This window comes from Bombyx mori, chromosome 1 (assembly GCF_030269925.1).
Source record: "Bombyx mori chromosome 1, ASM3026992v2".
In the NCBI taxonomy this organism is placed as follows: domain Eukaryota; kingdom Metazoa; phylum Arthropoda; class Insecta; order Lepidoptera; family Bombycidae; genus Bombyx; species Bombyx mori.
In genome coordinates, this window is record NC_085107.1 from 7,283,576 (window position 1) to 7,307,097 (window position 23,522).

At 35.5% G+C, this 23,522-nt stretch overlaps 1 protein-coding gene and 1 long non-coding RNA gene across 3 annotated transcripts in view; one reads left to right on the forward strand and one right to left on the reverse strand.

Annotated features, from left to right (window-relative positions):
- Window positions 1-337: 337 nt before the first annotated feature.
- On the reverse strand, window positions 338-14,406 carry LOC134199759 (uncharacterized). Its single transcript, XR_009974383.1, has 2 exons — window positions 14,248-14,406; window positions 338-2,699 (listed from the first exon to the last, which is right to left on the reverse strand). It is a non-coding gene; the product is annotated as an uncharacterized LOC134199759 (long non-coding RNA).
- Window positions 14,407-14,522: 116 nt separating this feature from the next.
- Window positions 14,523-23,522, forward strand: part of LOC101740424 (homeobox protein caupolican) — a 66,317-nt gene continuing 57,317 nt past the window's right edge. Inside the window, exon 1 of one of the 2 annotated variants that reach the window (XM_012693445.4) lies at window positions 14,523-15,018. In XM_012693445.4, coding sequence (XP_012548899.2) covers window positions 14,977-15,018 — 42 coding nt within the window. In that variant the 5' untranslated portion in view covers window positions 14,523-14,976. The remainder of the gene's footprint in view (window positions 15,019-23,522) is intronic. The other variant, XM_021350375.3, reaches the window with a different exon arrangement.

The following is a 23,522-nucleotide window of genomic DNA, read 5'->3' on the forward strand; positions in this document are numbered from 1 at the left end:
GTCTATTGTCACTTGTTTTGGGCATATTATGCCGTATATTTAGTAGTAGGTATGTTGCTACATGCGAACTTCACCCTTGTCTCTTACAAGAAATACAAGAAATTAACGGATAAGTATTTTTGCGCCGTTTATGTACTGATAATTGTAAACTACCAGTAAAAAAGTCGACCACAATAGATATAGAATAATTCAAGATATTTTCCATGGTTATGATACGCTGATATGATTCCCAACGCCTCTTTGAAGATCTACCAGAAGATACCAGTCCATTATTTTTTTAATGAATACTCTTACATAGATAATTATTATTTTGATAGTCGATAATTAAAATAACTACCATACTTGACCTTTTTTATTTTTTAGGCAATGTTTATTATTTTCCTAATACTGTGGCAGATAACCTCCCGTGTTATTTCCGCGCCCTCACCCGCCGAGGCCGGCGGAAGCACTCCTCCCGTTCCGATTCATTTCTGGTTTTCGCTACTCTTTTGTCTTAAATTGTTTTTGCAACTTGTCCTTTCCTTCCACCAAGAAAACGTTTACTTATCTTTCGGCTTTAAGGAGGAAAAGAAAAAAAAATTGTATTAGCTTTAAATAATTAACTTTTGATCGAACTCACTCAATGAATAGTGATTAGGTAAATGTTTAGGTTTTATCTCGTTTATGAACTCATAATTTACAAATACAGCTCTATAGACTTTGACCTTCTATAAAGTAATAACTCGAAGCGAAACCTTTTTTTTTTCTCTTTTAAATAAGTAAAAACTTTGAAAGTTCGGATTAATACTAAAATACCGTTTTTAGATGGCACGGCTATGTTGATATGTTTCTCTCTTATTTCTTATAATCATCAGCTCATATAGGCTCTTTCAATCTTCGCCACTGTGGCCAGCCTTGTGCAACCCGCATATAGCGGATTCCAGCTACCTTAAGCAAGTCCTCAGTCCACTGAACTCACGACGCTCAGTCTACTCACGCTGTGTTTTTAGTGTGCGGTCGCTACCCGAGAGCTTTCTGGCCTCAGCCGCCACTTATTCTTCCTATGATGGCAAATGCAGTCAAATGTACTTTGCCCACTACTACTTCAAGCTCGTAATGTCGTTATCTTTTGGCTATGTCGTTATCTTGATTCTCGTGCGAATCTTCTCATTCCTGGTTCGATCGGACAGAGATCGCCTATTTTTGCCACAACCATTTGAAGGGCTTTAGTTCAAATTGCTAGCGGCAATTACGTGGTGTTGAAAATTTTTTTTAGCCACCGCTAAACATCAGACAAACCTACTACTACTATCCGTCCCTGTTCTCGTTATCTGGGGTCGGGTCTCCTCACTCTACGGCGCCAGGCTGATCTGTCCTGGGTTGTCGGTTTTGGCAATTGAGATTTCTTAAGGTCTCCTTCGATGTTTGACCACCAGGTCGATGGCGGGCGGCCTCTACCTTTCTTTTGTTCTGGCAAACTTAATAACATCAGACAAACCTATTTTGTAATTATCATCCATCTCTAGGAGCTACTATTGCTTTGTGTATTATGTCAGCTTTAATAGTAAGCTTCAAGTTAGCGGACTCTGCAAATTGATATGCTATTAAAACTTTTCTTTTCTGGTTTTAAATCATGCACTATATTTGTCATAAGTTAAGGAACTCGTAAAGCTATCTGATTAGCGTTACAATTTTTGTTAAGTAAAAATACCAGTTTGTTCACTAAATGTCTGTCAATTGTCTAATATATATAATTATAACTGGAAATCTACAAGAACTGAAATTTAACCACACAACTTTTGAATTGTCACTTATACTCGTAATGTTTTGCAAAAGCTTGTGTTCGTGAAAACTAAATATAAATCATACAAATATAGTTTGTAACATTAAGTTTTAAGTATGCATGGTCAGGATAGTCTAATTTTAGAAAAAGCCGTGCTAAAAGACGTAAGTACTACATTAGAGTGTATTAAACAAATAAACAATTGCAAACTAATCGACTGTCAGTTTTCATTTGTTCTATTCGATCCTCTACGCAATCCTATCAACGCTAATGTGATTTTACCACAAGCGGTGATTTCGAGAGAGAAACGCGCAGTCTCGTTATTGGTATTTCAGTGTTTAATCAGAGTGGTCGCAATTCGAACCGTTTCCCGACGTACGTTATTGATACGGGAAACCTGGCGATGTGAGCGCGCAGATTAAAACGCGAATGAGTTTGACGTATCCAGGATCCCACACCGGAGCACATCAGAGGTATCTCTAGCTAAGTATTTACTGGCAATAATCCCGCTTGCATCCCCCCCCGCGCCCCGCTCAAACACCCGTACACCCACGGACTCTGGGTCTCCTCATTTCGTATGCAATTTTATTCATTATTTGTAATCTACTTCAATCGAATAGGGGTCCCGGTATAAATCACTTTTAGGATTTGCTCAATAGGACGTATGTAGATTGACGCTTTTAGTGTGGTATTTAAATGTCTGTGACGTGCAGGGACGCTAATAAAGGCCACGTTTCCACGAAATCGGTATGTATGAGCCCGCACGACGCAAGAAACTCATTTGACTTGAACAAATAACGCTCGATTTTCTTTTATTTTCTTATGCGCCTTTTAAGATGCCGATGCGTCTTCCCGTTTAATTTCAATCTGTCGTCGAGGCTGTGGACTTGTGCGAGCGAATGACGCTTTATAACGCCGCAAATCACACGACCGAGCGCTGAAATCAAAAGAATACGATATAAATATATGTCGGGACGGACATGTGGTAATAATTTATATAAAATTCCGATGAATAAAATCGTGAGTCGGTGCTGCGGGCTATAAGTGTATTAGTAGCGCTATTTAGTTTTAAATTTACCGTGTTGTCACATTAATGATAGCAGCATGATGGTGTAGATGTGTCAAAAACGAATATTTATAAATTAGTCTAATTAATGGTCACGGTGTTTAGTGAATCAGCACCAGTAGGTAACATGGTTTTTTTTTATTGCTTAGATGAGTGGACGAGCTCACAGCCCACCTGGAGCCCATAGACATCTACAACGTAAATGCCGCCATCCACCTTGAGATATAAGCTCTAAGGTCTCAGTACAGTTACAACGGCTGCTCCACCCTTCAAACCGAAACGCATTACTGCTTCACTGCAGAAATAGGCAGGGTGGTGGTACCTACAAGTGCAGACTCACAAAAGGTCCTACCACCAGTAATACTACCACGTTTGCTATTTTTACCACGATGCAGTCGTGAATTTCGGTTGGAATCGCGAGACGGCCATTTTAAAATACTAATGAAGTGTTCAGCTCATATCTTAAGTTAGATATTACTGACTGAAAGATACCTTCATGTTAATACATATGTATATTAAATTTCTATGCATTCAATACCTGGTTGCTTAGAAATCGCGGCTGGCTAAAAGATCGTCCATCTTAGACACTCAATAGGATATAAAGTCAGTGTTCGTTAGTGGCTTATAATAAAATATAATAGCTAACCACGTGTATCACTTGAGAAGAATAGGACCGGTTGAGCTGAATTATTTGTCATTATTTGCAATTATCAAACATGAATGAAACAAATAATTGAGTTTTCCAACGATAGATTTTCATACAAATAGAGAAAGTCAGTGCAGAGTGACTGAGTTTCGGCGAACCTATAGATATCTCCTTACGAATATTGGCTGCGACGAATCTCGCAGCTTAGTTTCAATGGTAGAATAGCTTGTAAGGCCTTCCTCCAAAACCAAGCTATTAATGGAACTCATAGATAAGATAATTCCAATATTGTATCTAGTTTTAGTACGTACGATCGCTGTCACGATTATATAAGAAGATCGGCTATTCCGCCCATACCAAGTCAATGCTAGTAGCAAGTTCAGACCAGTATCTCATTTGAACGTTATTTCAATAAAATGTTGACTATGGAGAATATTTTTAAGATGTCTATCTTGCAAGAGATATAGCATTTTATGTTGTATATCCATTTGACATTAATTCGGATGAGAGCACATTCGGCCAGTTGCGAATAAAAAAAAGATCATATAACAGTGTTTTTCTTTTATTGCTTAGATGGGTGGACGAGCTCACAGCCCATCTGATGTTAAGTGGTTACTGGAGCCCATGGACATCTACAATGTAAATGCGCCACCCACCTTGAGATATAAGTTCTAAGATCTCAGTATAGTTACAACGGCTGCCCCACCCTTCAAACCGAAACGCATCACTGCTTCACGGCAGAAATAAGCAGGGCGGTGGTACCTACCCGCGCGGACTCACAAGCGGTCCTACCACCAGTAAAGTGTCTACATAAACTTAGCTTTTGCTTATTGTTTTACTGTCAACGGTGATAGAGTATGTTGGAAATACCTGGTACAGTGAAACTGCTTCGTACTAAGAACGAAATACTAGTTTAAGCCTCGTTTTGAAGTAGGATTTGTCATACCCCGTTGAACACTGAAGAGGCATTTTAAAGCCGGACGCTCCGTGGAAAAATAAGATCTTTTTAAATGCACAGTGAAAACCTTTTGAAGTCGTCGTTGCCTAAAGGATAAGACACCTGGTGTATTCGTACTGTATACCAATATTGAAATCCCGCATGTATTTACTAAATTTTTAAATAAAATACGTGCCTAGGTTTGCGAATGACTTCGAGGTCATGAATGATGATAACAGAAATTAAGCCGTCAAAAACCATACCATGTAGGTAATTACAATAAAATTGAGGCATAAACTTCGAATCTTAAGGAAAGAGCGTCAGTTACATATGTTGTCACGTACATACCTGCATAGTACATACCATTTGCACCATGTGGGCTGCGAAACTTTTTATCCCGTATATTGTGCGTAGGTCAAAAGAAGATGGACGAGATCATTTCAAACGATTGCTCAGATCACTTACCTTTGTACAAAACATAGAGCGTATTAATACTAAAGCCGTTAAAGATGTTCGGGCCTCATCTGTCTCTGTCTAACGGAAGTAACTCGCATTTGGGAACCGTAGCCCAGAGTTGAGAGAAGAATTCCATTCGTGACGTCGCGCTTATACTTTTTTGGGGTAGTCGTGCTGACCTTTACGGAGCATTTTTGTTCGAACTATGTTGATCCATTCTTTCCTGTCCTCAGCGCAGTGAAAAGCGCCCTAATTCCGTTTTACCGTCCAAACCACGTCGGTACTGAGCACAAAATTGATGACGCTTGCAGCGTGGCCCGTGCAAACTAATTAGCGTGGTTTGTTACAAGTGTTGACATACCTTGACAGTTCACGGACTGACGTACTCGATTTGCATGAGCGCCAACAAGGCGGCCACAAACAGCTGTTAGGCCTTGAATGCGTAAAGATAACTAAAGCCTTCAATAAGCGAAACATTTAAAAATAATTTTTTGATGAGATATAAATTTACTAGTGGAATTGTTATCTTTCTGTGTACTGCTACAGCGTAACGTAACGCGAGCCCGTGTGAAGAGTGAGATAGCGATAATAGAATACTAGAACTAGAACTACTCGAATTCTTGTCTCGATATGAGTAGCGGTATAGAGGATGGTTGGAGAGCTTTGATAACCGTTCGATTTAATGTGAATGAAAATTGAATTGACCGAGAATATTCAATAGAAGATATTGATTTATGGTTTCATGACATTATTAGAATGTAGAGTGTTCTCACTTAGTTTTACAAATTCGAAACGACTTAAGTGTCTGTCTACAAGCGTGAGTTGAAACTTTATTCGTATTTTGAAGGAATACTACGATCATTAGGTACGATGCCACGCTATGAGCTTTTTAAAAAAAAATTGGAAACACATATCGCTCAAATGGGACGATTGTATGATTCACACATTTGGGTGATTCTCTGCTACCTCGAACACTTAGCAACATCAGGCCTATGTAACTGTGCATTACTTGAACTAGACGGTTTTTTTTTTTATAACGCCATCTTGTTGTTTATTTAGAGCGGTTAGTTGCCCTCAATTAAGAAAAATAGTAGTATTAATCACCAATAGATGTCGGGAAGAGTCATAAAGTTGATAATTGAAAACACGAATAAAACAACATTTTCTGAAAATAAATCGTAGGTAGATCGATTTATCGCCCCCGAAATCCCCTGTATACTAAATTTTATGAAAATCGTTGGAGCCGTTTCCGAGATTCAAATTATATATATATATACAAGAACTGCTCGTTTAAAGGTTTATTATAAGATAAGCAATTAACGCGTAAAAATGATCTTCGCGCAATCCGACGGATTTTGATTTAATCAATTTCATTTAGAATCTTAAAGAAATTGAAGATTTTAACAAAACTTCAAGTCGCTATTGACTCCGTGAAAGGATTTCTGCAGCTACAGAAAGGATGATCCGATCCCAATCCTTTTTTAGACGCTGGCTTTCTTAGATAACACCATCCAGACGCTTCCAGAATAATCTTTTCAGTTCTCATCCTTTTTAGCACATAGACAAATGGACTCAGAGACTAAACCAAAGAACAAAAAACTGTTAACAAACTAAGTTTACGAGGTTATTCTCTTCGTAGTAGTGCACCAAGAAAATTCTGTTTTGATTTTAACGAAGCTTGTGTTAAAATTGTGTGTTAGTATTATTACTATTGAGATCAGCCGTTCTCAAATATGTGTATTTTGCGAGTTTTTGCGAGTGTATTTTGCAGTGAAATTTTAAGATCATTTTTAAATTCTTAACTATATAAATTTATTTTCATTCGAGTTTTTTTTATTATATTTATTTTTATACGAGCTCACAGCCCAGCTGGTGTTAAGTAGTTACCGGAGCCCATAAATGCGCCACCCACCTTGAGATATAAGTTCTAAGGTCTCAAGTATAGTTACAACGGCTGCCCCACCTTTCAAAACGAAACGTATCACTGCTTCACTGCAGAAATAGGCAGGGCGGTGGTACCTACCCGCGCGGACTCACAAGTGGTCCTACCACCAGTAGGTAATTACGCAAATTATAATTAAGCGGGTTTGATTTTTATTAGATGGAAGTCAATCGTGAATATTTGTTGAGTACGTATTTCATTAGAAAAATTGGTACCCGCCTGAGATTCGAACACCGGTGCATCTCTTCAACACGAATGCACCGGCCGTCTTATCCTTTAGGCCACGACAACTACTAAAGGCTGGGTGTATATGGTATATGTATATGGTAATAATGAGAGCTCATAAACAAAAAGCAACGCTGTCCTCCGTAACGCCTTCTAACTGGAGCGATTGACTAGGTACTTGATGCGGCAGAAATAGGCTGGGTACGTCCGGACTTGTTATCCAGTCGAGAAGTATAAGAAAGCGGCCAAAATCATTGAAGTTCATTTTTTTATTGCTCACATGGGTGGACGAGCTCACGGTCCACCTGGTGTTAAGTGGTTACCGAAGCCCATAGACATCCGCAACTTAAATTCCGCCACTCACCTTTATATATGAGTTCTAAAGTCTCAAGTATAGTTACAACGGCTGCTCCACCCTTCAAACCGAAACGCATTTCTGCTTCACGGCAGAAATAGGTAGGGTGGTGGTACCTACCCGTGCGACTCACAAGACGTCTTACTACCAGAGTTCCTCTAAACGTAATACAATGCCAACAACATACCATTTTCAAACTGAACACTATTACTAAAAACTTAAAACACATAAGCTAAAATATATTGCGAGATTAAATCATACAGGTATGTAGTTTTAATAATGTCTGCAACTTGTGAACAGCTAAGATAATACATCGTATTATTATGTTAAAATACACGAAAATCGTTATTGTACATTCATAACTACTTATTTTTTTACTACTTTTAATCTCTTGAACGCTAATTCTTCAGGTGTAAATTTATCATAATTTACTTATGTAAATCAAATGCAATGCTGTGTGTTATTATCAAATTGCATTACTCGTGTCGTGGTGTTTTTGTTTGTGTTGTAAAATACGTTTGGCAAGTACCTAATTGCAGTCAATCTTATACTTTTAAACGAGCAATTCTTGTATATATATATATATAATCTGAATCTCGGAAACGGCTCCAAGGATTTTCATAAAATTTAGTATACAGGGGATTTCGGGGGCGATAAACCGATCTAGCTACGATTTATTTTCAGAAAATGTTGTTTTATTCGTGTTTTCCATAATCAACTCTTCCCGACATCTATTGGCGAATGATAATACTATTTTTCTTAATTGAGGGCAACTAACCGCTTTAAAGACACAACAAGATGGCGTTATCAAAAAAAAAAAACGAGCAAAGCTCGGTCATCATCTCGTTATGAATTTATAAGGCAATTACAAAAAAGCGATTTGTATTCGTGTTTGCATTCTGATCGGCATGGGTGTAAAGGAAGTTCCATTGAAATCATTTCAGCGATAGTTCAGAGCGACTAAGTAGGTATGCATAATAATATGTTCATACATGTTTTAAACAAATCACAAGTATATCCTTAGTTATCAGTTTTATTTTTTAAAGGCATTGCATTCAGAAAAAAATTCCGTGCTAATTTGGGAAATCTGGTCACCCTATTTTGTAAAACGACTAAAATAAACATCAGCCTAAGTTCAAATGATGAAATTGTCATTGTATTTGGTTCAATCGTTGTCAATACTAATTTGTGTTAGTGCAGTAACACATACATATTATATAGGTTAACACTATTATAAATATATCCATATCTTGGCGCATTTTCGTTTTTTTCTGTTTTTTTTTTATTTATTTAATACCATAAATTTACTAAAAATAATTCTTCTTCATTGTGCCCGTAACACTTTACGGCTCAGGGTGTTTGTACGGTTTTTAGAAATTTTCATTAATTAATTTAAATTATTCCTTTAATCGCGATAATCGCGTCTACGCCTAATTTATAATTAAACGTGTAAAGAACATTTTTTGAAGAGCAGAAGCGAAAATCAACAATCAACTACTAGCATAGTATAAATAGAGAACAGTATATCAGGAGTAGATCTAATTTCGAGAACCCTACCTAGTATGAGTACCTAGTATGTCCGTCAATTCAAGTTATAGTGGAGGTACGCGACCCAGCTAACTTTACTGATTACCGATGCAGTCCCATCCTCTCCTTAATTATGTACACCTTTCCAAATTCTTTCAGCCACCACTCACCGTCTGGGAACCGCCATCTTACCAACTTATACCGTAAACTAATCGAGCATTTCGCTTAGACGGATTGGATATTAATTACAACTAGGATATTAAGGTATTGTAACTATTATTAATAGGTAGGATTATCTAATATGTATTTAAATTTGTTTAAGAGTTCCGCTAGCTATTAATAGTTATATTAATAAATAAAATCGTTTATTAAACTAGTATTATTAAGTTTTAGTCAAACCGCCATGTTGTAAGCAGGGTACCGGAAGACGTGATTTGTACTCGCTGGAGGCGATTGACCACGCGCTTTTTCTGATCTTTACATCGTGTACAACATAGAAGACATCAAACGATAATTTTACAACATAAAATTATAGCCTTATCGTATCATGGTAGACCTCTACTAGCTTCTATTCCGATACATATCCGTTTAATCGGATATTAATCAAATGAACTAATAATCTGATTTTAAATTTTATACACCACGATAAATATCAATACCTCTATTCCAGTAAATAATAATTCAAAAAACGAGTTCTTATGATGCGATCACGAATTTTAGGATATAAATCACGGTAGTTTTTTCCGTATGTTTTAGAAACTATTTAATATAATAAAAATATAATATAATTTACATAATAACAAATATAAAATAAAATTTTAATTATTAAAAAAATTTACATAATTATAGTTATGAATTGTCTTTATACTTAAGACATATTCAGTTGTGAAAATGTTTGTTTTTTTTTGTTACTTATACTCCGTTCAACTTGTCTTCCTTTTTATTTATTTATACAATTTTAGTTGAATTGCTACTGTTGCTATGTATGATGCGGAAATGTGTTATTTTTTATTATATTAGTTAGATAGGTGGACGAGCTCACGGCCCACCTGATGTTAATCGGTTAAAGGAGCCTATATAGAAAGTAAATGCAGCAACCCAATTTGAGAAATGAGTTAGGTATAGTTTATAGCAGAAATTTAGAATATTAACTTAGAATATAATTTAAATTTAGAATAAGAAATTTGTATCAGAACGGCTGCTCCATCCTGCAAACCGATATGCATTACTGTTTCGGGTTTGATTCTTATTACACGATGTGATTACCGCGGAAGTCGCTCGTATGAACATTTGTTATGTTTTTTTTTATTTTTTTATTGCCCTTGTAGGCCGACGAGCATACGGCCCACCTGATGGTGAGTGGTTACCCTCGCCCATGGACTTCAGCAATGCCAGGGGCAGAGCCAAGCCGCTGCCAACCGCTTAATACTCTCCATAAGCCTCTTTTAAAGAAGGACATGTCATAGCGCTCATAAAACACCGTGGAGGGGAGCTCATTCCATAGCCGGATGGTACTTGACAAAAAGTGCGTACTACATTACAAAAAATTGGCACCAGCTTGCGGGATTGGAATATCGGTACAGTTGCATTGCTCGATAGGTACAAGCATACCGACCGCCGTATCTTTTAGACCACGACAACTTCGAGTTATAATAAATGATCAAAGAACTTTCTTTGTATAATTATCGATCTGTTTCGGTTTGTTTACACGATATGATTACCGTGGAAGTTGTTCGTGTGAAAATTTGTAAAGTGCATATTACATTACAAAAATTTAGTACCAGCTTGCAGGACTAGAACACCGGAAAAGTTGCATCGCTCCATATGTACAAGCATACCGACCGCCGTATCTTTTAGACCACGACAACCTCGAGTTATAATAATTGAACAAATAAACTATCTTTGTTTAATTCTTTGTATAATTATCGATGTGTTTCGGTTTGATTTATTTTAGTAAGAATACTTTATCCAAATTTCACGAAACTTCTTGATATCTTTTCAATTCAGATTTTATTTATACCTACTACTGCTCTTCTCGTCATCGACATTCGGCTGTAATCACTAACGCCTAAAGATATATTCATAGTCTTGTTACATTCTCTATCTAGTTTTGTTATTGTGAAAAAAAGACGACGGCTCTCAAATTTAAATTGAAATTCGTCAACAAACGAATAGAAAAAAATTGGTTGAGAAAAATAGAGCAGAAAATAGCAACTACTCAATACCTTTTTTTAATATACTTCTTGAATTATTTTATTTACCTATAGCACTAAAGCTATTGCCAAGCTAGGTACTACTAATTTAGAGAAAATTTTAAAATTAGTTGATAAACAATGGAGAAAATAGTATTCGAATGTCTATTTATACATAGGTAAAATCTATCCGTAGAGTGGATATTGCCACCAGAGCTTTGCTGAATTGCGTAATGGCAGATCCACTCTTCCGGTTGCAATGCATGACTGTGTTCCACGGAAATAGACAGGGATTAGGGAGCCTAACGGCACAGACTGACACCACCACTTACCAACAGTAATAGATGTTACGAATTCAATTCGATAATGATATGAATTTTTACAATGTGCGCTTGTTCGTCAATAAATACCATTTACGTGTTTACTTGCGAAAATCGGTAGGTACTTGCACAAAGATATCGAATCCATGTCGAATCGGTGTGTATAAATAGTCAAAGATAAAACTGTTCGCTATGTATCTTTTCCTCTTGAATTTGTCAAACAATTTTAATTGAATATAAAAGGAAAAATTAAATAATCTAGGTTGTGGCACCAGTAGCTACGATCGAATTTTGACCGTTGGGCGGACAATATTGATTTTTTTTAAGGAACGGGCTTAAATTTTCGAATCCTTTCTACAAATGGATTGTAGGTAAATAAGTTGCTAGAATCGTATTTAAGCAATTATGTTGCTACTTACAAAAAAAAAACTATTTATACAATGAATTAATTTTAAATAATCATTTAACCGCCTAAACTAGTATAGGCATCTTTTTACGACTTGCGCTGCTAGTCTGTTCAGAGTAGTTTATGGGAGAGATTTTTATTTTTGTAAAAAGACTTTACGAATTAAACTTAGACAGGATCGATGATCAGGTCTTATGCATAGGAGGTCAAGTCTCACCGAGTCTCTTTGTGATTTGTACCGTGTTTCTTGCGGAGTGCTCTGTAGGTACCTATAGCTTTTTCCTTTTTTTATTGTGACACATGATATCGATGCGTTCATCCCTACTACTGCTATTTAGCAACATAGAAAGGCTGCGTTCTTCAAGATTGGTTCGCGACAATCATTTTAAGACGCGTTACCTAAAATCAACTCCCTTCTGTTGTGTTCTACATATCTATCATTAAATGTACTCCAAACATTTTTTTTCTCATCAGGCAGCGATTTCGCTGTGCCTATAAAGTATTCAGTGTTTATGGGAGACGGAAACCACTTAGCATCAGGCCCTGATGAGTTTGTCATTTTTGATAACAAAAGTAAGACTATCTGATTTGTTATTATTAGATTGTTTTAGATAATTCAATTCGATTATTTAATTGATCGTAACTTGCAAATATAATCGGGAGGAATTAAAATTAAAACAAAATAAACATTCAAAACGAGCTCCCGTTTTTCCCCTACCTAATCTTTAGTAGCCTAAGGGGCTATTCTGACTTCGCATGGACCGGTAGGTAAGCTCACGGGCTCAACATGAGAGAGTTGCTAAGACTGGCCCTAGCTAGAGCAGTGCTTCGTTGAATCTACTACTGGATCGGAATCGCGACCCACTGAGAAGATCCGGCGAGAAACACAGCGGGTGAGCTCTCACAATAGAACCAGAGTAGCTCTTAAAATGATGATCGCTAAATTGATATCCATGCTTAATGGGTAACATCCTATGTATAACAATAACGACCAATTTGACTAGTTAGTATTTACTGACACCAAAGTGCGTTTTGTAAAATTTTCTGACAGAGATGTTAGCTGGCAAGAAATGCAACTAATATCGTTTATAGGATAATTATGTTATCGAATTTTAAAGAAGTTTACCTATTTAAAAATTTGAAGTTAACAAATTTCTCATACAAATTGTTATCTATTAAATTAGCGTCGAAAAAGATGCAAAAGCTTTGTAATTTGTGAATTATTAATTTTTTTTATTAAACTTCAGATAGATTTTAAGAAAATCGTTCTAGAAAATCAACACAATCGTTGTAGATTAACTTAGATTGAGCTTCTTGGTCGTTTTTTGTTGTACGTTCATCCTAATAATCTTTTAGGAAGTAGCAACTTTACATCTTACATTATCATATTAACGCGGTGCTTTACATTAACGGCTTTATTGAAGAAGTAATGAGTTTAAGGATTAAGGTCAGGGCTTAGTGATGGACGGTAGCGGGGAAACGAGATTGCATGAACAAACGTCTGATTTCTCTGCGAGAGTGCTATGAAGTGACGGCTGGCCGGCGTCGCGCGCCGGTCGACCCAATTGGTCCAAAGTTGCCGGCCCGCCCAGGGGAGGGGGCAACGCACACAATCAAACCTTCACCTAAGATAATTTATTTTATGTTATACCGTTTGAATATTTTATATCTGTGTGAGTTTTTTCGGTCGGTATGCGTTCAGTGTGAAATATTCGCGCGATAAGAAACAAGAGGGGAACAGATCGATCGAGGACGTTGCGCTTTTTATTTGGTTACTTGATACGGTTATTGTCATTGTTTAATTGTGAATTAGCCTTAGAAAACTCATTAACGAGGCATCCTATATTACAACTCAGACTTAATTTAACCTATTATAGTGCTTACGTAATGCTTTAATGCCTATTACGAGAACTGCCCTATTTTTTTATTTGAAAAGTAGAATAAGTTTAGTTGCTGAATATAAAGTTTAATATTAAACAAAAATTCAATTACATTGTTGTTAAAATATCAATATCTCATTAATATGACTTGATATTGTGATTTGTTAATTGTAAAATAAAAATAAATTCTTCCCACAAAGCATTTAACAAAGAACACATTTCTAAAGACGACTATTTCACTACGTTTGATACTCAAGAAGTAAAACGTATAAAGCACCTTCCCAGTAGCCAAAACAATATATATTCAGAGACAGACAAGCACAGGTTTGTACGCAATACCAAGACAGTTGGGTGGAACACATTCAAAAGACGCTTAATACTGTCACCGCTAACATGTTTCCACCGCTAAAGCGACCCCAGTAATATAAGCTATCGAGTACACAACAGGCCACAACCGTTGATTCGACAACTATAGCTACCAAACTACGGTTCACATGTATGAAAAAAATAAAAATTACAAATGTCGTGGTTACCTTTAATCAAATGCAAAGCTATCATTAAGTCGACGCTTCGGCAAACTCGCTCGCCGTGCGCATCGTCACTGTTAATTATCACAATATATATGTATAAAATGAAATAAAAGAGACCGCTTCGTACCGATACTAACATAAAAAAATACGAGAAAAGAAAGAGAAGCTTTAAAAAAGAAAGGAGTGCATCTACCCCCACTTCGGTTGCCCCCACCGCGTCGGGCCGCCCCTACGGCGGGTGCCACCCACCGCACCGCAAAAATCGAGAGCGTCGACGGCGGCGCGGGGTCAAACGGCGACGCTCGCGTGAAAAGAAGGAGCGGTGTGGCAGCGTCACGCACACAGAGACGAGCGTGCGTGTGCGCGCCGAGAGGGACGGCCGAGGGGAGAACGAGACGGCGGCGCCAATTACTATCACCTGGCGGGCAGCTACCGCATTACCCACTGCCGCCGCGCGCGCGACCACGCGCCCGCTGCAACACGCGGCTCGCTCCGCTCCTGACTGCCTCCCGAGCCTCAACCGCAATCAATATTCGCAACGCCGCGATACCAACTATTCTTCGATCACACGATACGTTCCCTCGCTCCGTGGATGCAACGCGGACGACCGTAGCCCGCGCCCGGGACTAGTGCCACCGCACTACAAAATGCGGCTGTGAAGTGTGTGCGGACAGTGACTTTGCGCGAAACGTGATTTATTTACAAGTTCTCCAACAAGTTTCAAAGTGAAAAATGACGTCGCAATTCGCCTTCAGAGGATCGCCCCCGAATCAGGTAATTCCGAAAATGTTTCCACTTTGTTTTGCTCGCAAAATAATTCGGAAATGGCAGAGCGATGGTACAATTCATTAAATTTTTTTAATGTTAAGTGGTATGTTTTCTGGTAGCGGACACGGTATTATAATGCTCTCGGTCATTTTGTTAGTAATCAAATAAGACTAATAATAACTACAAGAAATTTTTAAATAAATAATAGGTAATTGAACATACAATCGCTGCAAAGTCGCGTGGATTTTAACGGAATAACTTGAATAATGAAACACGTTTTTTAATTACGGTAATTAATGAGATTCTATATTTTAATTAGCTTTATTAGGGCCCAGTATATAGGCTAGCTTTATTTTTTATTCAATTACATTATACAAAACTTTAAATAAATCGGCAAGCTTACACAGTAGTTAGTATCTTACTAGTCTAATTTTAATAATAAAAATATTATAAATTAATAATACGATTTTTAATTTATGAAGACGTTCAGTTAGTTTAAAACGATAATGGACACTACAATTTCGTCGTCATACTAAAGAAACACACATTGTTTGAATATGAATGAAGCATAAGTAAGTCTCCTTTTACATAGTAATTTATTGAGGATAATAAATTATCGATGTCGTAAGACTTTTAAACTTGTAAATTATTATAATAACGTTTCGATAGAGTGAATCGAGTGCCCGCCTCGATCTTAAGAATTAAACTTACATTACAACTTTCGGTTAAAAAAACTTAAAAGCCCATTCTGGATATTTAATTATCTAACGCCATTGTTTAATGTTGTTAGTATAGAATTGTGTTTTACATCATCTCTGATATTGTGATGGCTATACAACAATACGGATAATCAGCTCTTAAAGTGCACAGTCTTAGTCCTATTCAGAAACTATTGATACCAATCGTTATTGCATTTAATGTAATGAATACCTAGTATTTTTAACGTTTACGAAAGATATGAAGACAAATGACAGTCTGCATTTAAATATAAAACAGTTCATATCAAAATAAAATAACATTTTGTTTTACGATACAATACTGCGTAAGTGTTATTTAGTTACTGTCGTTTTTTTAATTAACATTTAAATTTAAAAAGAAATGTATTAAACCAAATCAAATCGATTGTATGTTAAAAATAATTTTCATTTTGTTCACTTTTTCAATTAAATATACACGTAATCTGATAGTAAGGGATTGTAGACAAAGTAATGGCCTAATTTAAGACAAGCTACATTTTTTTTCGACTCTATATTGCGTTCGTGAACATAATTCCACTGCCCCGTGTTATCGGATGTTAATTTGATTCAAATACTCAAAAAAGGTTCCGTCTGAATAGTTACAGTTTGTGGATAGCGTCACTTTAATATAAAATCATATTCGAAAATTCTCAACATTAGAGATACAAGGGTGACCATAATTTAAAATTTTCAAATACAATTACAATTACTTACAATTACAAATGCATTTACAATTTGTAACGTCTCATACACATGCGACAGCTTACTGAATGCAATAATTTATTTACAAAATATTTATACGGGCAGACAAAATGACTAGATATATACAACTGTCGAAAAGCTGTTTTAACAAAATGTGCATCTGATATAAAAAAAAAATACATGCGATAAAAACCAGAATATATATCAGCGGATCTTTTATTTTCAGCGTACTTAATATTTGATTTTCAATGAATTATTTGAAGATTATTTAAGGTACGAGAGTTAATTAACGCAACTGCATATATTTTTCCGACTATTACTTCTTTACGTTAAAAACTGTATCATGTTCATAAAGCACCAAGTAAAGAATTCTAAGCAAATTAATTTGCAAGTTATTAAAAACAACACAACCGATTTTTTCTTCATAATAATAATAATATCCAATAATTTAGTTGACGACAAATCTGTTCCCACAACCTTGCGAATATAGCATTCACTATTACTAAGTTAAGTAGTGTTAATGTAATTAGTTTGTTAATGTAGTTAATGTAATTGTAATGTAATTAGTTTAATTTTTTGGAAACTCACTACGTCAAAATAGTAGCCAAATATTTTTAAAACTAATACTCGTTTACAGACCTAACTTAAAGAATTCAGTGCAATCAACAACATTATAACTGCACGTGACTATTTTAGTATTAGATAATAATAATAGATCAGTTGTAAACTTATTTACAATGGTAAGTGATAAGTCGACTTGCTAAACTTGTTTTTTTTTTTGTAACTCTATTAAACTAATTGGTTTCTCTATCGAGTGCCATAAAATGTAGTATTTCAAACGACAGAATTGATGGAATAGAGTGATGTGCGTGGTGCTATTAAATAAAAATAGCTTCGTGAAGAAATGATGAAAGGCGATCGCATGCAGCAGAGATGCGAATGTTGCGATGGATGTGTGGAATAACGAGAATGGATAGAATACGAAATGAATATGTTAGAGGAAGTCTGAAAGTGGCACCTGTGACAGAGAAGCTGAGAAGTGCGCGTTTGGGATGGTATGGACATGTGATGAGACGAAATCAAAATGAAGTTGGTAAGAGAGTGTTAACTATGAATGTGGAAGAATATAGTGGAAGAGGTAGACCTAAGAAATGGATGGATTGCGTGAAAGATGATATGTGTAAGAGGGGAGTGAGCGAAGAAATGGTATATGATAGAGGAGTATGGAAGGAGAAAACATGTTGCGCCGACCCTAGGTGACTGGGAGAAGAGCAGGAGAATGATGAGCTTCGTGATCAAACGAAAAAGAGCTATTAGTTTTGACTGTTACTAATAAATAATACTTTTGTTGTTGAGTAGGTACTCTCGAGTAGGTACATGCAGTCCGAGAACTTTGTAACAAATTAAAAATGTTTCCTTATCTTAACATTCGAAATTCGTTATACGATATTATTACACTTTAATCGTTCTAAAACAGTAATAGACAAATTCGTATTCAAGAGAAACGAGTTTATTATAATTTTAGCGTTTTAGTCACTGATAAGAGGCTGTTAATATATTTTAAATATTGAATACCGCATTAATAGTAGTAGTTTATTACGATTTTTTTTTTTTGAAAAACCAATCAAAATTGAGTATTGTGAAATGAACAAAAAAAAATCGCGGTAATATTTTAAATATGGCAGGATATTTTGGGCACTGACAGGTCACCCACTAGCGGCCTGCTCCGACTACGTTCGGGTCGGTAGGCGAAAGACGATTTTAGGTATTTTTTTTACATCTTGGGTTACATTAATGGAGTTTCAGTAAGGATCCCTAATTTTTTCAAAAAAGATTATAGCCTATGTCATTCGGGAATAGTGTAGCTTCCAAGCAGTGAAAGAATTTTTCAAATCGGTTGAGTAGTTTCGGAGCCTATTCGATACAAACAAACAAACAAATCTTTCCTCTTTATAATATTATTATTAGGTATAGATTTTTTTACACCTTGGGTTACATTATTAGAGTTTTAATAAGGATCCCTAATTTCTTCAAAAAAGATTATAGCCTATGTCACTCGGGAATAGTGTAGCTTCCAGACAGTGAAAGAGTTTTTTAAATCGGTTCAGTAGTTTCGGAGCCTATTCGATACAAACAAACAAACAAATCTTTCCTCTATATTAATATTAAGTATAGATTTCTGCGTCTCAAGAACAATGGCGACGTTTACTATGTCTGAGCCGCTTGTCAGTGAGCCGTGAAACGGAAAAATAAAACAAATATATTTCAGGTGCACATTTTTATTTTATAATACTATTTATATCTAATCTAAGCAATAAAAAAAAAACTCTTCTTTTGTTAATTTCCTTGATCAATCACAATTTCAAGAACCTTTCTAAATTTCGTGCCACCGACGCTCTGTACTTTTAAGAACTGCACTAGCCGTTGTAATTATAACGCGGTTGAAAACAAAATGTCATTAGAATTGATGGTTCGAACAACTTAGCATATCCAAAGGAAATCGTAAACTTGAAATAGCCGAGAAGCACATTTAACAGTTTGTAACTTGTAAAACTCTTTTAACTAGTGATCCCGCAGTAGTCGAAATTCGACTATAATTAATTGAAATTGTAAGTTTGTACACTATTATGATTCTATTTTCAAAGACTATTATTCTATAATCACAAATTTTGTCAAATTAATAAAGACAAACAATATTTAATTTAATCTCAATTTGATCACAGACGTCAAGAACAAAGGTTTGACATTAATAAATAATATGCATGCGCGTGTGCGTCAAATACATGGTATGTAGTGTGTGTAATGTTTTCTTTATTGATTTAATGTATATTTTATTCATTATTTTAAAAAAATATTAACATTGTGCACTTCTTCTCTGTATTCTCTATAAGTGTGAAAAATTTCATACTCCTCCGTCCGCGCAATTTTCGTAAAAAGGGATACAAAGTTTTTGTTCACGTGTTAATATATAGATATATCGTTTACTTTTCAAATGTTGTATTCACAAAGACGTTTTTTGAGTGGGAGTTTGTGACTGATAATATCTAAGTACGCTTCATTGAGATAAGCGGATGAACGAAACGCGCGCTAGATAATAAACGATGGTAAATTAGGGGTGTATTGTGAGCGAGCACGATACAACTCTCGTCTGACTCTGCCGTGAAACCAGTAACGGTGTTAGAGTGGCCCAAAGATCTGTTTCTTTAAGACGTGCGACAATCATCACGTCAATATCACTGTAGGCGCTGGTAATCGCTCTATCGTCGGTCAAAATTTGCTACTCATTTTGAAAATAGAACAGATTGGCCTGCAAAAACAATGGACTTTATGTATGTATATTTGAAGACGCAACGATACACGAACTGAAGCAAAATTTAATGATGCCTCAATTAAAAACTACGTGCCTCAAGTGTTAAATTAATTTAAATTAGACTAATTAATGTAACGAATAAAACTATTGGCAAACATATAAAAATCATTCAACTAGATTAAAACGATAAAAACAAGATATCTATTTAATTATAAATTACCTATAGGTAGTTAGTGAATTAATGTTTTGCTTCTTCTTCGGTCGGGTCTGGTTACCCGATAGGTTTCATTTTTCGAATACCAACATTATTTAATTTCACGCAGAAACTTCTAATGCGTTCAAAAATTAAAACATTCGGTACTGCACTTTATGTTGTAGTTGTGAGAGTTTATTTTTCAAAGACTATTATGAACTGGTTGGTACCTTCGGCGACCGTCGAACCAATTCAGCTCAGGAATCGCAAACTGTAATTTGATTTTGAAATCAGCAAAACAGTAGGAGAAAAACGAGTTCAGATGCACGAATAAAATGGAAACCCTATAATGGTTCGTGTAAAATCTCATAAAGGTCTAAAAAGTACGTATACTTTGTTGTTCTTTCCGTTTGCATAGCATACATAATAATTAGAATTGACCCAGAATTTTTTTTATTATTTCAATTAGCATTGTAGAAATTGATCTCCTATCCTACGATGGTATACGTGATAGCAGGAATTTACTATCAAGCATTACGTTACAATTGCATCATCAAACATCACTAGGGAATGAGATGAAATTAATAAGTTAGTAACCTGAAGTAGTTTTATAGAAATTTTGATTCAAAACTGATAAAATACACCGTGAATCACGTTACATTATCATACGTATTTTTTCAATCGAAGGGTTGTATAATATAACGCTGACTTCTAATTCATGTCTCAAGGTATATGATGGTATTGACATTGTGATATCCCCGGTACTTAACAGCTAATCGAGCAAAAGCTCGTACATAAATACTATGAATTAAAATAATAAATAAAAACATTCGCTATCAGTACCCAAAGACTATGATTACAAAACCACATTTAATAAAGTCAAATTCGCTTTTACGATTTAACCTCGCGATTTTACGACTCGCGAACTCGCGGTGAAAATAAGTACCAAAATCGCATTAATCGAAAGAAAACCTGAAGTTCTAATTTTAAACTAATTTTGATGTATGTCGTTCCCTAGTATACGCGTATCTCTTCGATCAATAATAGTACTAGATTCCTTTCTCTGACGAAAGGATCTAAATAAATATATTTTGCAATGGTAATTAAACTTTATGTTTAAGCATTAACGTTTATAATAAACTGGAGTCGTTAACATTATTAAACTTTTTTCTAAGAAATGAAAATGTTTTCGTGTCTGCAAACGTGGCCACTCGGGCGTCTTATTTTTGTTCCTGATCCTTAATCTAGTACTATTATTGATCGAAGGCGTATCTGAAGTTATTCTTTAAATAAGTTTAAATGTTTGAACCACGATCGTATTTCTGTATTTGGCAATTAAATTTAAAAACCTAAATTCGTTTAGCTTTTGTAGGCTTTTACTCGCACGTAGTCATTGTTGAACATACCAACATACCAAAAGATATCTTTTAAATACCATGTACCTACATGTAAAAGTCAGCTCAATCCATTAATGTATTTCCTTCCATAGCACAGTAAAAGATATTAAACAGGAAGGCAACATAACAAATCTAATCATTATAACTTATTGTTGCAATTTTAAAACAATACTATAACTATACTATATAACTATACGATATGCGGTAGGCAGCGGCTTTTGCGGTAGACAGCGGCTTGGCTCTGCCCCTGGCATTGCTGAAGTCCATGGGCGACGGTAACCACTCACCATCAGGTGGGCCGTATGCTCGTCTGCCTACAAGGGCAACAAATAAAAAAAACTCAAATTCACATTAACACTAGTATTATTAAGGAGAAATTTATTACGAACAAGGTTAATTTGATTTTCTAATTTTTACGTACATTTATTCGAGAACATTCCTCTGCTGTCTAAATATTTGAATACACAAATTAAAAACGTTACTAATTTTATAATTAATAAGGCGTTTTATTTTTTATAAACATAGCCATGCAATGCAATTATAAAAAGTAATTGAATGCTACACGACACAGATCACTAATACGGGTTAAACGGCCTGATAAAAATTGTATTTAGTTGGTACAGCACATATTAATATAATACTGTTACTGTAAAATTAGCGATTGACGATTGAGAGTGAAAGAGTGGTTTTGATTTTTTTCAAGGGCTCCAAATTAGAATAAATTACAGGTTTCAATTAAAATTAAAAAACTCCTCCGCAATTTACTTAGTTAGTAATGGTTTTACGCTTTCTTTTGTTTCATGAATTCTTTCAATCATATTACCGGACGTAAAATAAGAAAACTTATTTGATGCTGTTCTCTTGAATATAATAACGTAACGGCGCGAATACACATAATATAGAGTTTAGGTAGAGCTTTTAATAGAGGTGATGAGTTGTTGGCAGAGTTAAAGGCTTTATGTAAAAAAGGTTAAATTATTCATAACGGTACTCCAACTAGACTTTTTATTGTAGTTAAATTCACAATGGCTTAATATACTTTAAGTATTTTTTAACATCAAATACAGAAGAAAAGTTAGGTTCCAAAAATATAATTAGTAGTTAAATTCGCCTAAATATATCAGTAATGCTAAATACTGGAACATTTAAAAGCATCAAATCTTTTGAAGCGTCTCACAGCGTTCGATATATGGCGGAGAGAATTCATTCCCCTCTCATTTTATCGTATGGAGTTAAATCGATATTTGAAAATTCATTATGATTGAACTTAAGGTACGTAATAAGGATAAACAGCATCATTGATGATTATTCCAATTGACATACATAATATAAATATAGTACAGACGTTTTTGTCGCCACTTAAATAAAATATAAATACTCTTCATAGACCAAGAGGTTCCAATGTACATTTAAATAATGTGTTTATGGCAAACGCTTTAGTTTATGACAAAAAAAAAACAAATGACTATTTACCAATACCGATTCAGTATACAATTAAGCACAATTAATTAGCTAGCAATACTCGTACGCGGTTCTCTAAAGACATCAGTCGCTAAATCAACATCAATCATACATTATTTAATTCAATTGACTTCTGAACACTATCGTCCTACAAATTAAACAAAAAAAAACTTATATTGTTGCGTATATAATTTAAAAAATGAACATTATCTCTCGAGTGGATGTGATTCATTAATAAATTATTAGGTTGACTGTCACCCTTATTTGTAGTTCGATAACGGCTTATTAAATTTCGTACACGGCGGTCGTAATATAGCGCCAATCGAATTTATCTAATAATACAATTCGGTAAGCTATAATTAAAATACTGAATCCTAAGTAAGTAGGCATGCCAATGTTAATAAAGATAATATTGTTGGAATGAATCGGGCGGCGTTCGGACGTGTGACGCGAGCGATCTACTTTCGCTATCTCGTTGATAAGAAGGACTCACTTGGACTCACTCCCTCCACTCATAGGGGATTATCCTCATTATTTCTCAGTTTCGTAGCTCACGTCTCGCCGGCTGTTACTCCATGTTACATTCGGCCAGAACACTCGCAAGTAATCTTTCTCGGCGCACACAATTAAGGCTCCCTTTTTCTTACATGTTATAATGGAACTGCTATGAACTTTATGTCGCTTAATAAGAGTTTGTCCGTTTGCTCTTT